The following is a 14,953-nucleotide window of genomic DNA, read 5'->3' as shown; positions in this document are numbered from 1 at the left end:
CTAAAATTATCCATTTGAAGTCGTTCAAAATTCATTGGCTATTTTGCAAACTCTTTCAAGTCTCTGAGATTGTTTCGCACAAGCTTACTATGAAACATCAGAAGTTACCCCTGAAAAAAGTTTTTTAGTATTCTGGAAATAGGATATATATACAACTTTATGTTGTCAGTAAGCTTGCTAGTATAAATAACAGAATGGGAGCTTGCAACTTTCATGTTTTCTGTATGTTCTTAAGTGTCAAATAACAAAATGAGAGCTCGCAACTTTCGTGTTCTCTGTGCTCGCAAGTGTAAATAACATGATGAGAGCTTGCAACTTTCGTGTTGTCTGTATTAAGTTGTTGACTAGCGGAATCCAGTTAGACTTAGAGGCGTTAGAGCTGAGTCCAGCAGAGTCTGTTGTCCTCGGGAAATAGTTCCAAAAAAATCTAGTTTGGAGAAAAACGGGGAGTATAATTACAGAAGGTGAAAAGGATAAACAGCTTTATGCAATCCCAACCAAAAGGGCTGGAAATACTACTGAAAAATCCAATAACCCTGTAAAATAATTATATTAAAAATAAAGTTAAACATTGGTTTCCTGGAGGCAAAGCAAACAGATTTTGAGGCATCAATGCTCTGTGCTCCTGTTTCAACCAACGGATAGAAATAAGGCGTGTTATCCTTCCAGTTGTAGCTTCTTTATCCCAGGAAAAGATGGGAGGATTGCGATTATAGCATCACCATATCCCACAGGTTCTGTTGAAAAACTAAGATTAGCAGGAACAAAAGGAAATAATACTGAGAATAAAAAAACACTTTAATTCTTATCAATCATAGCAGAAAATTATAATGAGCGTACCGCCATCCTTGCATAGGATCTTTGTGACTTCACCAGATATATCTGACTGCAATTGGAATGATGAAATTGGAGAAATTAGATGTTGCTTTCCTAAGTGCACAAAATTTGCTAATAGCCAGAATATATGAACACCACCGAGCATTCACAATTTGCTAAGAGAAATCAATCATCTTCGATGAATTATACGAAGTACCTAAAAAACAGAAGTAAATAAATAACAGCATATTCTGAAGAGTAAATCAATTACCTCAACTGGTATCTCGCCACCTAGCTGCTCAATGTAACAAATCACTTGCCCCTCCTTAACAACCTGCTTCTGTTTATGTCAAAAATAAATGTTAGAAACTCATATAGCAGATTAGAGAGTGTTAAGCTGATAACAACATGGTCCATAAAACCATAACAAAGATATGTCTTGAACATTTATGTGAACTTTCATAAACTTTCAAGTTCTGAAAAACCATTCCTTCTCCAAAAATCAAATCAAGTAGCCTCAGTGAAACAGCAAATTATAGAGTATATATATAGAACCAACACATGACATGAGTACATGATGAATAACTTGGCAACTGATGTCAGCATAAGACATTAAGACCATCCATGACATACAGTAAACATCAAATACCTCTACCCTTCGACAAACATTAAAAAGATGAAAACTTGGCCTCATAGCAGGATTGTAGGAGTAACAGCATAAGATAGCACCTAAATGGGTACCTCCATGTCTCCTCTCCCTTTCTAACAAACCCAAAGAGGCTCCACAAAAAAGGGACAATCACAAGAATTAAGAGTGGATTAGGCAAGGGATGAAATAATCTACCTCTTTGCAAGCTGGAGGTGCACGCTTTCCTTTTATGGTTCGAGATCTCCGGAAAAACCCTACCTGCATCATCAATGGCTTTAAAATTTCTGCTTTAAATATCTTTAAACTAGAGACAATATATAAGAGGATTCTTACCTTTGGAGATTGGATTATTACCAATCCTTCATTTGCCGCTCTCTCAAGCAAGGTATCAGCAACAATGTCTAGAGGCTCAGCCTTGGTGATGGCTAGTGACGATGGCGAGACTGGACCATTCAAAGAAGGTGCCTCTACTGCTGTGCTTGAACTCATAGAAGCTGAACCAGATGGAGGGAGAGGTGGAGGGTCAACAGCCTTAGACAACTCCCTCGTTACATGGAGGTGAAAACCATTAAGCTAATCTTGCAAGAACGTCAAAGCTATTAGAAATGTGAAGATGATTTGCATTTACACAAAAAGTTGACCCAAAATACAAAAATATTTGTAAATATCCTAGTGTAAACTAATACTTAATTTTTTATAGATACTAACATCATTTACAAATATTCCACGTACTGCCAAACGAGGCCTAGAACAGCTTAAAGATAATTGCAAAAAAAGTAATCAAGTATGTTGTAAATTGAACATGCAACTCCAAGTACTATTTAGCTTAAACTGTATCCCATCCCTAGAAAATATTTAAGCATCAACAGGTATCTCATCACTGTGATAAAGAATCCTGGATCTATTCCAAAAAGTGTTGCAATCTAAAATGAGACTCCACAACTAAAGTCCAGCAACACTTGATGTTGTCACTGGAGTTGTGGTTGCAGCATGCCAATGACCAAATTAATGGAGCTATTGTGTGGGATTGAAAGTCTTTATTAATCCAGATGGCTTAAGGTAGCATAATTATGGCCTCTAAAACTTTCAAATCTTCATTTAATTCTGAGATAACCACAATTGAATCAAGCAATATTTTTTTCAAGAATTTGTCGTTTGAAAATGCCAGGTTTGCCAGCTAAATGGAAATTGGTATGAAGTTGCTACAGCTCGAAAGTGAGATTTTCAACATTCATGATGAGCTGAGTTTTCAAGATATTCTACACACAAGAGTAACCGCAAAAACAATTGTACACTACCAGCGCCCAAACAACTGTACACTACCAGCACCCAACATGTATTCAAGTTTAAACCAAAGATAGGCTTAACCTACAGGATACACTTTAAAGAAAATGTATTAACTCTACTGATAAGCACAAATTAATTTTAGGAATTAGAATCAAATTCATCTTTCAATACTTTTTTTGATAGAATAGAAGATATCTAAGAGTATCATGCTTTGCCATCAAAAAAAATGTTTCAAATCCAGCATTATTGGAATCACAACTAACGAATAAAATTGTATTTCCATGTACCAACTATCCATGGTCCAAAGAGCAATGTGATTCCATATCATCCTATTTCTTATCAATACGAGAAAGGTAAAGTAAAATATAAAGGAACAAAGGAAACTTACTTTCAGTTCAAATTCTGCGATTGATGTTGTATCGCATATTTCTGTCAGCAGTAATTTCACCTAGATAGAGGGGGGAAAAGCATCAAATTTAACTGAACTTTTAATCAACGGATAAATAAGGCTCAGATAGAAAAGGAGGGTAAGAAATAAGAGCACAGGTCAGAAAGGGGATTTAGAAGGTAAAAACAGAAAAGGCAGAGATGGAAATTATCAAATTAATCAAGGAAAATCAATTTCTCAATAACCATAATACAAAAAAAAATATGATTATTTTGCTAGCTTGTCTACACCAAAATCCCATAATACTCAGAATACAATATATAGAATTCCCAACAAATTTTAATATAGGGTATCAGGTAAAAGAATATCAAACTGAAATTCACAAACATTATTATTAACAGTCTAACTTTGTTCAGCCTCTGAAACATCATATAAAATAATTCACATTCAATCGCAGACTTGAAAGGTGTGGCAAGTACTCTGACAGAATGCATTTATTTTAAACAGATAAGAATCATGTGAAAGACTCACAGAATCAAGAAACCGATGCAATGTCCATGTGGGACTTCCCTCTCTGGATGCACATATACCAAGTTCCAAAATATTACAAAATGGACCAAAAGTCATACATCAAGGCATGAAAGTTCTACCAGCAAAAATTAGTAAGAAGGCATTGAGCTGAATCCACCTTTTCTGAACAATAAATGATAAAGCATTTAGTTAAACTTAATAAGACTTAGAAATGAATAACCTCGTCTGAATCTGGAATAAGCTGGCTAACCGGACCAGAAAGGTTACTTTGCTCTTCTCCCTCCTCTAACGTTGAAGTAGCTGGCTCACCTGTATGAACATTCATATGACAGTGTGAACAACATGCAGGTACGGTGAAAAGGATACCTATAAGGAGACTACATAGAATTTCCTTTTCTCTTTCATAGTTTTATTCCTTCCCAGAAAATGCAAGTTAGACATCTAGACAGACAGACAAAGTTTTCTAATAATTACTTTCCTTTTCTGAAGAAATCAAACTTAACTGGTTCATATAACATGAGAATTTGAGAATATCAGCATCAAACAAATTAGCACCCTTCAATTGATATATCTTGTCAAATTAAGTTGCTAATCAACAAACTCCTCATGGAAAAAAATAGTTTACAATTAATACTAATGTAACATAGCCCACAAATTTACACTAGGTCTTGTTATTTGAGAACACTCCAAATGCTGCAACTAAAGTTTTCGATTTTCTTATGTTTTGGGTTTCGTTCATGGTGAACATGTTTTCAAGCTTAACATAGTACCATTGAGGTTATGGTACCTGTCCACACCATTACCACCCTTGAAATTTCTGTAATAATACATTAATACTGTAAGAAACACAGGTTACCCTTTTCATATACAAAGAAAATCTGCAGTAAATCATACAGCCAAACATTTGACTTTACCGTTCCTTTCCTCTCATAAAATCATAAGACAGTAAGACACTATTCTATATCTTCTTTTGCATGAAATTTATGTATTTCCCAGAAATTTTGTGCAAAAAATTTTACTCATAGACTTGTTTGAGGCATCAAGCATCAAGAAGTTGACATATGTGGAATTGGAGAAGGGCCTACTAGCCTAGAGACCCTAGAGCACCTACACACGATGCTATTACTACATCTTTATCTCAGTTCCGGAATTATTAGACCAAGAATAAATAAACAATACCAGAAGACAAATGAAAATAAGTCCGGGGAGAGAAGTTGTTTCGGACTACACATGCATTGCAACATGCAACAGCAATGATAATATGATTTCAAGTTACAACTATAGCATTAGCTGCAAGCCTGTAATAGTAGCAAAAGTAAAGAACGAGTAACAAAGGATAAAAAAGGATTCTGTTATCACTTACTTTCAGTGGTCAATGATGCTTGAGCACGGCATATAATGAATTCTTTATGTGAAGTTTGTGACATTTTTAAACCTGATTGCTTCCATGACTTTGGCCTACTTCCAGCTTGAATAACACGCGGGAAGGATGTCAAAGATAAGCTACTCCTATAGTTAAGCTTCGAGCCCAAAATTTGTGTGTTTGAAATACCTAAGCTACCTGAAATCAGGCAAAAGATAAATTTGTGATTTGATGAGCTTATAATAGGATTGATATCCTACGATTCCAAACACATACTGACTTCCATAGGACAATGGAAAGACAAGGTTTCATCTTCGGTGGGAATAAGAGGTGATGGAATAGTAGCAAGCCAAAATTGCAAATAAACTATTTATCGAGTTTTCAATTCTACCTGATCACAAACATGTTCAAAAGGTTACAAATTATGCTTTGTTGCATAGGGGTGGCAATTCGGGTCAACAGGTAGGTTCAGGTCAGATTTATTGTATGGTTCAGTCGCCACTTGCCAAGTAAGTAGCAGGGCACTTGTTAAATACTAAAGTACATCATCCCCTTCGGTATATAAAAGCCATGTTGATCCAACATTTGCCAAAACATACTACGACATACAACACTAAACAATGTGAATAACCTTCATGTCATTCTACTTTTTCACACAACCAAGCAGCTAAAAACTAACATCTATTGGTTAATTTTTCTCAAAGATTTCCATACTAACAACTAATGCAAACATCTAACGAACTCGGCTCATTGAATCAACTAACAATATATGAAATTAGACTTAATTAGTTACAATGCCAATCTACTAATCGAATTTACAATCCCTACATGAAGAAAAATAATAGAAGATCAACATTTAAGTAACTAAACTACAGAAACATTTACTATGTTCAGGCCTTTCGATTCCGGCTCCGGTTCCATTTCCAACAGCATGATAGAACTTATCAAATTCAATTGAATAATTTTCAAGAAACAAATTTTTTTTTTTTTTTTTTTCACTCGATGCAAACAATACAACAATAAATATCATGCAATATAGATACGAATACAATAAATCAAATTTATAGGGTGTGATAAAATTAAATCTATTTCACCCACTAATTTATAAGCATTATTCAACAGAACCCAAAAACCAAATTCCGAAAAAATTAAGAGCAAAATCAACAACCATAACAAGACAATGGATATATAAACACAAGGGAAAGTGATGATCACAGCAGAAAGATGCAAACTTTGATTGAAAGAGGAGAGAGAGAGAGAGGGACTTACTGGCAGCCATGGCAGTGGTTCGAAGTAGTTAGAGAGAGAAAGTAGGAGAGAGAAACTGGTGGAGAGAGTGAAAGCGCATGAAACCCAAAAGCTGCAGAGCTCAGGTTTAGCCGTTTTTTTATGGAATTAATTTTCTGTGACTGAAATACCAGTATTTTATTCCCCGTTTTTTTTTTTTTTTTTTTTTTTTTAATACTCACCTATAATGATGTCTTTTGGCCAAATTTTAGTCATAAAATATTTACCAATTTGTGTTTTCCAATAACCATTAATATTACCCGTTCAAAAATAACCATTAATATTATTTTTTTTTTTTTTTGACAAGAATATTAATTTTATACTCGTACCAATTTACAACAATATTTACAAACTTAGCTTTTTTTTTATGTAAATTTTGCTTTTTAATGTTTTTTTATTACATTTTCTCTCTACTTTTTAACATATCCCTAAATTTACATTTCCAATATACTTTTTACAACTTCTTAATTATGTTTATTAATTTCTGTAAAAATTGCTCATAAAAGGAATCATTAAGGGACGGAAGGAGTACTTCGTAGTTAAGATGAAAGGCCGTATCGAACAATCAATATGGAAACAAATCAAAATTATGGTCAATATTAGACCAAAATTACTGCACTACTAGCTTTGAGGAAATCTGTTGGAATTAGTTCACCTAATTTTGTTTTAATTATTCATTTACTAACAAGTACGTAACATATACTACCTTCGTTTCTTTTTAGTTGACACGTTTTCTTAATCACGTTTGGCTGTTTGCCAATACTCATATTCAACCGCTAATATCTTTAATTATTGAAAAGGAAAATTATAAAAAGTTAATTTTGAAAATACTCCGTATATATCATGACGAATCTAACAAGATCCATATGACTATATTTTTCATACATATAAATTACAAAATACGGTCAAAGGTGTGTAAATTGTGCTAAAGTCAAAACGTGTAAACTAAAAAAACGAAAGTAGTATTAAAAAGGCAAATTTTATTATACGAGTATGTTGGTAGGCAACTATGCAAGATGGATAGATTTTTTTTTTTTTTTTTTTTTTTTTACGGTAAGAAGAAGGACCCTGACCAAACCTCAACCCTCACGGTTTTTTTGGTACGGTATATGCGAGTTAGGCACTTTGAGAGTGAGGGGGGAAAGGTAAGGAATCCCCACCCTCAAAGTTTAAAATGTTAATCCTAATAGTTGAGCACATGTTCATCCAAACAATCTCATGCGATATATACTACTTCTATTAATTAAACATATAAAAATATGTAGTACATATTAAACTCTAATTTAGTAATTTGACATTGAAATCCAATTGTGGCAATATGTTTCAGTACAACGTTATGATAGTAAGGGATATTGATCCCTTATAGACTAGACTAGCATGTTTTTCTCCTAGAACAAATATCCTAAATCCTCCAAGATTGGTACTACACACCCTCAAATTCTCAAGACTAAGAGTAGAAATGAGATTTTATAAAATTATGCACAAAGGGCAAAACGGTAAAGACTCATTATATTTGATTCTTCTCGCTTAATAATTTTCAGTAATCTACTAATGTAATTTAATCATATGTTTGGAGTTTTGGATTTGGCACTATAGAGTTGAACTAAACTGAAATTATGAAAAATAAGTCCAAAAGAACAGAGCTCTACTCCATTGAACAAGTCCTAAAAAAAAGCAATTGCATTCATTGCTTGATTCATCAACATTTACAAGACACTATCTATATAACACAACCTTGCTACAGAGCATTGCTTCAATAAGCTGCACGTCATCGAAATGGGGAAGTATGATAGCAAAATTACACATTTATCTTCCAACCCAAAACCTTTCTTGAGCAAGCATTATCTCTAAAAACTAAACAAAACCTTTTCTACAGTTGGATTTTCAAAAACCCTTTCTACTCCTGCTACTAGGACTAGCAGGAGCAGGACTTCTTGCATTCATAGATTCACCAAAACTATGAGCACGAGCAGGACTGCCTCGATATCCATCAACCCGAAGAGGAGATCCTACTGTGCCCTCAGTCCCTCTGGAGGCTTCGGCCTCCAGAACTTTTGCTTCTTCAGTCAACATCCCTAACTTCATAGGCAAAGCTTCATTATTAGTTCAAGAAAAGAGCAATGGATGAAGAGATGGGGAGAGAAATAATATTACCCGAAGTTCATTTTCTCGGAGATGATCTTCAAGAGCCTCAATAGCAGGAGTAAGACTGCAATATATAGTATCAAGTGAATATAAAAAATGCACCACCAGAATAAAGGTACTCCTGAAAATCAGCGTACTCACCAGTATTCCATTAACTTGCACATTGAAGCTTGATATGTTGATGTATGATGAATGAAAGTAAGTGGATGCAACTTGCCATCCCTTTATAGAAGTTTTAATACAAAATAACAACCTATTAGAGGAAATTTAAAAATGCTCTGTAAGAAGGAAAGAAAAAAGAAGCCATCAGCAGTTTACCTGATATTCTGGGATATCGCTTGGTTATAAGCAGCCTTCTCCTCTTCATACAACACACGCTGCAAATCCGTAAAGGAGGCCAAAGGTGAATCTAGCTTGAGAAGGGAAGATGCAGGAAGAACGTCAAGAGGGATTTCTTTCCGGATATACTCTGCTCCACTACCAACGCAGGCAAGGAAAATAACTTTAGAAACATTAAGTAATATAGCCTACTAGCTTGTACAACCTATAACCTGACACAATTGTGCACATGAAAATACCAACTCCCTAAGAAATACGTAATTATAAATTTTGAAGAGAGCTTCTCAAAACCATTTTGCAATTTCCACCTTTTTTCTCATTAATCCAAAACAATCAATACAACAAAACTTGCTAGAATACATTTCAATCCCCAACCTTATTATCCCCAATATGTACGATATCTACTAGCTGCAGAAACTTCAAAACCACATGCACTCTCCATCCTAAATTTGCCATTATATAAAACTTCAGAGACCCCCAAAAAGTTAAATTGTTTGAATAAACATGAAATAAAGTTATATCTTTCAAAATATAAACAAGAAATGAGGTCTCTATTGAAGTTTCTCTACACAAAGGTTGGCAAATTTTACAAGTTGCTAGGCGCGCTTAATCTCATCATACTCTTAAAAAAATAATAAATAAAAGATGTATGGTAAAGCTCAACAAGTCATGACAACAGAAATTGCTGTCAAAAGAATGACATGATATATTGATTTGAAAAACACACAATCTGAATCTGGAAAATTGACTCTAAACACCAAATCCTCATTCACCCACCAGAGCTGCTAACACACCAGCACACTAGCATCACAACAACGACCTTGCTTTATCCTCCTCCCCCAACCCCCCCCCCCCCCCCTCTCTCTCTCTCTTCTCTCTGTCCCCCCTGCATCTCCTACCACTGCCAATCCTATACTTTTCTTTGTATGGATAGCGCAAACACCTCCCATTTCCCTAGCTATAACAATACTAGAAAAGGTCTTTCAGAAACAGCATCAATTGATAGGCAACTGAAAACCAAATACTGCATGTCTGCAGAGCATAATAGCGTAATAGAAAAAGATGCATACCACACTACTGCTCTGGGAAAATAATTCCTTTAATAATGGTGCCAGCGCTATATAGAGAATTGGTATTGTAGAAGATATGAGATAAAACACTAGAGAAAGGATGAACACGTACTCATATATACCTCATTTCCAAATGAGAGCGATGCATAGCTTCTTGCATGCCATCAGACATATCCATGGGATCAATGTCACCAAAAGCATTACCAGCGCTGTCAGGGTGAAATTTCCCTCCTATTCTATCAGAGCCCTGAAATTTTCATATAAATGGATAAAGAAGCTGCCTACATTTCAATTTTGTTTAACATTAATCATTCAAAGGTAGACAAACAGGGAGTTTAGAATGCAGCAAAAGAAGCATCATAAAAAATTAAGAAAAATTACCCTTATACCTACCCCCAACAAAAAGTTATAGATCGATGTTCCTTAAGAGACCCATTTATCCTTATTCTGGTTCCAACTCATCTAGATTTTAAGATAATTGATAAAGATCACAACACAGATTTGCACAAAGGAGGTCATGCTATTAAGTTGAATCAAGACCAAAAAAAAAGAAAAAAAAAAAAAAAAACTCAAAAAAGGTTCTCTAACATGTCACACACTAGATGAGGGAATATATTCTTACACGTTCAATCCTTAAAGAGAAAGAAAAACACTCATCTCATGGAGATGGAAGCACAAACACCACAATTGACCGATTGAGTGTCGATTACTTTAATGTCTGTAATTCAAGGTTAAACTATTCCTCACAAATCATTGTTAAGAAGTACCATGAGCTACAAATTATAGCCTTTATAGGAGCCCTCATTAATCCTTCTTTAGAATAAGTTTCAACTGTCAATTTTGTCAAATCAATATCCCACTTATATTCAAGACAATGCTCCTTTTTCCAGTGTACTTTTTTCCATCCTTTGCTAGGTCCACCAGAATTACGTACACATGGATTTTCAACACAACATTTCATATAAGCCCATGCTAGTCATCATATATTCACTGTCACACACATGGCAAACTGAAACCTCTTCTCTTCCAAAAGGTGCTACTTCCACATGTAATAAGTGCAGAATTTCTAAATGCATGTCATATAGAAACTTAAAATATCAATGTTCCAAAGAGGTGGAGGGGGATTAAAATTTCAGCTAGTTGATAAACTTTAAAATAACACCCATTGAAAGAGGAGCTTAAAAAATTTTCCTAATTACAGAAGAAGCATCTAGTTGACTTCCTGATACGCAAATTGAGTCAAGTGACAGGAGTCACAGGACATATACATGAGGAAAATACATAATCAAAATAGATTTGAGAGTAAACTTATATGTTTTATTGACACAAGCACCAGCAGCAACTACTATTGGCATTCATATAAAACCAATTTCTTTGCACTTTCATATATCCTTCATTTAAGAATAAGCTCACAAGATAATCCTTCCAAAATCAAAGGTCATTCACATCAAAAAGGAGTACCATAGATATATATCAGAAGAAGAAGAAAATAAACTTTTGTTACTAACAAGGGTTATAAAAAGCAACAGGTAAGAACAACTCAAAGGAATGGACTATGAACAAATAAAAGATTATGCGATAAATTATATACAAGGGATATATAAAATCCACTTGTGATCAAGATCTCATAACAACCAAAATGATGAAGCCCTGGAGACTAATCTTTCAGTGATTGAGCATGTGGAAAAAGAAAACTACAGCACACTTGTAATTGTAGTGCATAATAAAAAAAGAGCTTGCCCCGAGCATCCATTAAAGAATAGTGCAAAGCCTAGCATAGATTATGCCTTAACATCACTTATGACAGCATCTATGTAACATTTTCATTGCAAATCATTCACTAAGGCATCACGTTTGAATGAAAATACCCAACTCTGTGTCTAACCTTAGTTGCAGCAGTTCTTGAATCACCTGTGTCCTGTTCAGGTTTTTCACCCTTCCCAGAGCCTAACCTTGATGCATCATCAGAACTCAAAGATGATTCAACATCTATAATGTGATTTTTCTGTACAGGAGATACAGTCATAGGCCTTGAATTGTAACTCTGCTTCCCATCCAAAGACTGGAATGCAATGGCTTGAATTCTTCCAACCTGAATATTGGCCAACAAAATTCACAAATTGCTCCAACAAAAGTGCAAGGATAAGGGTTTAAAGTTTTTTTTTATTATTATTATTGACACAAACCTTATAAGCATCTTCATTAAAACATGAAAATATAAGGCCGATGAATCCTGAATCTAAAAGCTGATACATTGCCTGAGTACGCACATCTGCAGAGGGTAGTCAATCTCAATTAACGGGGCAAAGTAAGACAAACACAGAGTTTATCCAATCTTAGAGCCCCCAATATATACTTCGGTTTGGAATTTGAATTACTAGAAATCGGCCATAAAATGCAGCAGAGATTAGTCAAACAACTGCGCCTTTCTGAAAAACAAATAACTTACATGCATATACGTACGTACATTGCAGATGTGTGTGTGCATTTGAATGTAAATAATTATTTAATCTACCAAATATTATCATCTCAGATATAAAAATGCATGCAGAGAATAAGAATTACATTACTCAACAAGATTGAGAGCGACAAGAAAAATACACTTAATTAGATTATAGCCTAAAATGGTAAGTATATTGAAGACTTAACTACTTAGCTTTAATCTCACAGACCCATAGTAGGCAGGATTTACACAGAGAGTAGTTTTTGGTGGTATTTTAAACTGAAGAGGTAGGGAGGAGAACGAAAATATATTGAATTTCAGGTTGGGCTTTAAAATCTCAGGACAGTACCGAAGAAAATAAGAGAATAAGAATTGAAAATCTTTATTCATAATTAAGTCTAGACTGTCTCTCTCTCTTACATCAACCCTGCTCATATTATACTCCTGTGCTCTATCAATCTCTCATCAACCCGGCTCATATTATACTCCTGTGCTATCTGGCAACTGCTCCCACTATCTACTCTGAATTTTGAAGATGTATACCTATAAAATTATAGTCCAGCCAAGTAATTCATGTGTTGAGGAACTTATAACTGTAATTTGGCTTGCATTCTTGTAAGGAACATCGGATGAGATGACATGTCACGAAATTTTAAGTTTTTATTAATATATATTTTATTGGATATGCAGAATATATGTAGTATAACCAATACCTAATAAATGTTATGTGCACCTAAAAACCACTGATTTGTATAGAGCTATAGACAAGGAGTCGAATTGGTTGGCTCCTGCCCCTTGTGGCCACAGCAACAATGAAAGTAACAATTGTCACAATTCCATACTTACCAACATGCGATGGAAGTACAGTTATATGAGGATGAGAATGATACCACCCAATCACTCTTGTTCGTCTTCCAGTTGAAGTGCTCATTCTGTGCTATTTAGTTAATTACACAAATCGTCCAAAATTCCATGCACATTTTTCAAAAATCTGAAACTTCAAAGTTCACTCATGTGCAGTTGTTTAAAAGATTACACAGTTGGCTGTAATTTATATCCTTTGAATGCACTCATTTCCCATTCGTTAATTTTGCAATCTTTAAAAATCCAATTAACTTTGCCTAACCTACCAAATTTATAACAAGAAATTTCCTTCATCACTCACAGCCCCACACAAAGTAAAGGGATTTAAAGAAGTTAGCTGAACATACACAAACAAAAACAAAGGATATTTCTGCCATAGCTGATGCGGCAGCCAACTGTTCAGGGTTAGTTTCCACTCTGTCCTTCCTTCTATCAGACCGAGTCTGCGGTGCTGCGCCCCATATCAAAGCTGTTGTTTTTCCACCTCTCGAGCACTGAAATTGTTAAGTTACCATCATGGCATCAGTATACAGAAAATCTGACAACAAAGGATGTGGCGAGTACTAAACCAAAAGGGAAATTTTGCCACCTTTTTAATTTTGTTTTCAAATTTCAAAGTACTCTCTCACTTATTTCATTTTCTGCCCAAATTAAACAACCAATTCTGCCTTATTGATAAGAAATGGAAAACCCCAAATAGTGAATAAGTCTAAGAACCCACTCTAACCTAACTTACACCCAAAATTCAACAAATTTCAAACCCTAAACCAAATTATTACTTACACATTTAAAAAAGCAACAAAAAATTCAACCTTTTAATTCTTTAATTCAGAACAAAATTACATCTTTCATCATGCTAAAAGATTAACATCAAATAAACAAATTGAAATGAAAATGACAAAATTAAGGAAACCCATGAACAAAAAAACACCCAAAGATTGCAAGCACATAACTTTCATCAAAAACAAAGAAAATAAACCTTAAAATAACCAAAATTCAAATACCAATTAACCAAATCTGGACAAAAATTACAGAAAGAGTCAAGAGAGAGAGACTAAACCTCAATGTCTCCAAGAAGAAGACCCATGATCTCTTCTGTTTCGGTTGAAAAAGCGTGGGTGACGCAAGTTAACCACACTTCTTCCGACATTTTTACATTTGTCAGTGACATCTCCTCCTTCTCCTTCTCCTTCTCCTTCTCCCTCTCCCTCAAATCACAAAAGCAGATTGAAATTGTTGTGGTTTGTGGAATAGAAATAGAGAGGGAGTGCAGGCGCAACGTTACTGCACTTCTCCAGGTCAAGGGGGTAATTAATAGTTATCGCGTTAGAGTCGAGGAGAAATTTGTATTAATCCCCTTGTGATTTATTACATACAAAAGGTTGCAAATCAAGTGACATGCATTTTCATACCTACTGGGTAGGGTTAGATCAAGATACGATCAGGGCTGTTTCCCTCTCGACTTTGGGTCTTAGGGGGATATACTACTGTTTTTAAGTAACACGTCCTTTAGTATAAACTAATGTGTGTCCCGGGTGATGCCCCGGAGTGCTATTTTGTACTTTAAACTTTTTTAATTTGATAATTATGTTCAACTGAGTGTGATTCTGGCGTTACCTCGGATGTTACAGTTTTTTTTACCTCATATGTATTTATTTTCTAATCTTGTGAAAAATAAATAAATTAAATAACCACTAATTTGAAAGGAATATATAATGTTAATTATGTGAAATTTAAAACACTAATAAAAGTTGGTTGAGATGGTAAGTGT

General features: G+C 34.7%; 2 protein-coding genes across 2 annotated transcripts; both read right to left on the bottom strand.

Moving 5' to 3' along the window:
• Positions 1-412: 412 nt before the first annotated feature.
• Positions 413-6,425, bottom strand: LOC145588019 (uncharacterized). Its single transcript, XM_081644655.1, has 9 exons — positions 6,304-6,425; positions 5,035-5,232; positions 3,892-3,980; positions 3,141-3,200; positions 1,799-2,038; positions 1,661-1,723; positions 1,088-1,156; positions 841-886; positions 413-737 (listed from the first exon to the last, which is right to left on the bottom strand). Exons 1-9 carry the CDS (start codon positions 6,311-6,313, stop codon positions 658-660), a joined length of 855 nt encoding a protein of 284 aa, XP_081500781.1. The 5' UTR covers positions 6,314-6,425; the 3' UTR covers positions 413-657.
• A 1,561-nt stretch (positions 6,426-7,986) lies between these two features.
• Positions 7,987-14,495, bottom strand: LOC145588018 (uncharacterized). Its single transcript, XM_081644654.1, has 10 exons — positions 14,243-14,495; positions 13,551-13,676; positions 13,165-13,252; positions 12,062-12,147; positions 11,761-11,967; positions 9,998-10,122; positions 8,785-8,943; positions 8,608-8,688; positions 8,476-8,530; positions 7,987-8,400 (listed from the first exon to the last, which is right to left on the bottom strand). Exons 1-10 carry the CDS (start codon positions 14,351-14,353, stop codon positions 8,206-8,208), a joined length of 1,233 nt encoding a protein of 410 aa, XP_081500780.1. The 5' UTR covers positions 14,354-14,495; the 3' UTR covers positions 7,987-8,205.
• Positions 14,496-14,953: the final 458 nt, after the last annotated feature.

This window comes from Chenopodium album, chromosome 17 (genome assembly GCF_948465745.1).
Source record: "Chenopodium album chromosome 17, dcCheAlbu1.1, whole genome shotgun sequence".
In the NCBI taxonomy this organism is placed as follows: Eukaryota; Viridiplantae; Streptophyta; class Magnoliopsida; order Caryophyllales; family Amaranthaceae; genus Chenopodium; species Chenopodium album.
This window is presented reverse-complemented; position numbering and strand designations above follow the sequence as displayed.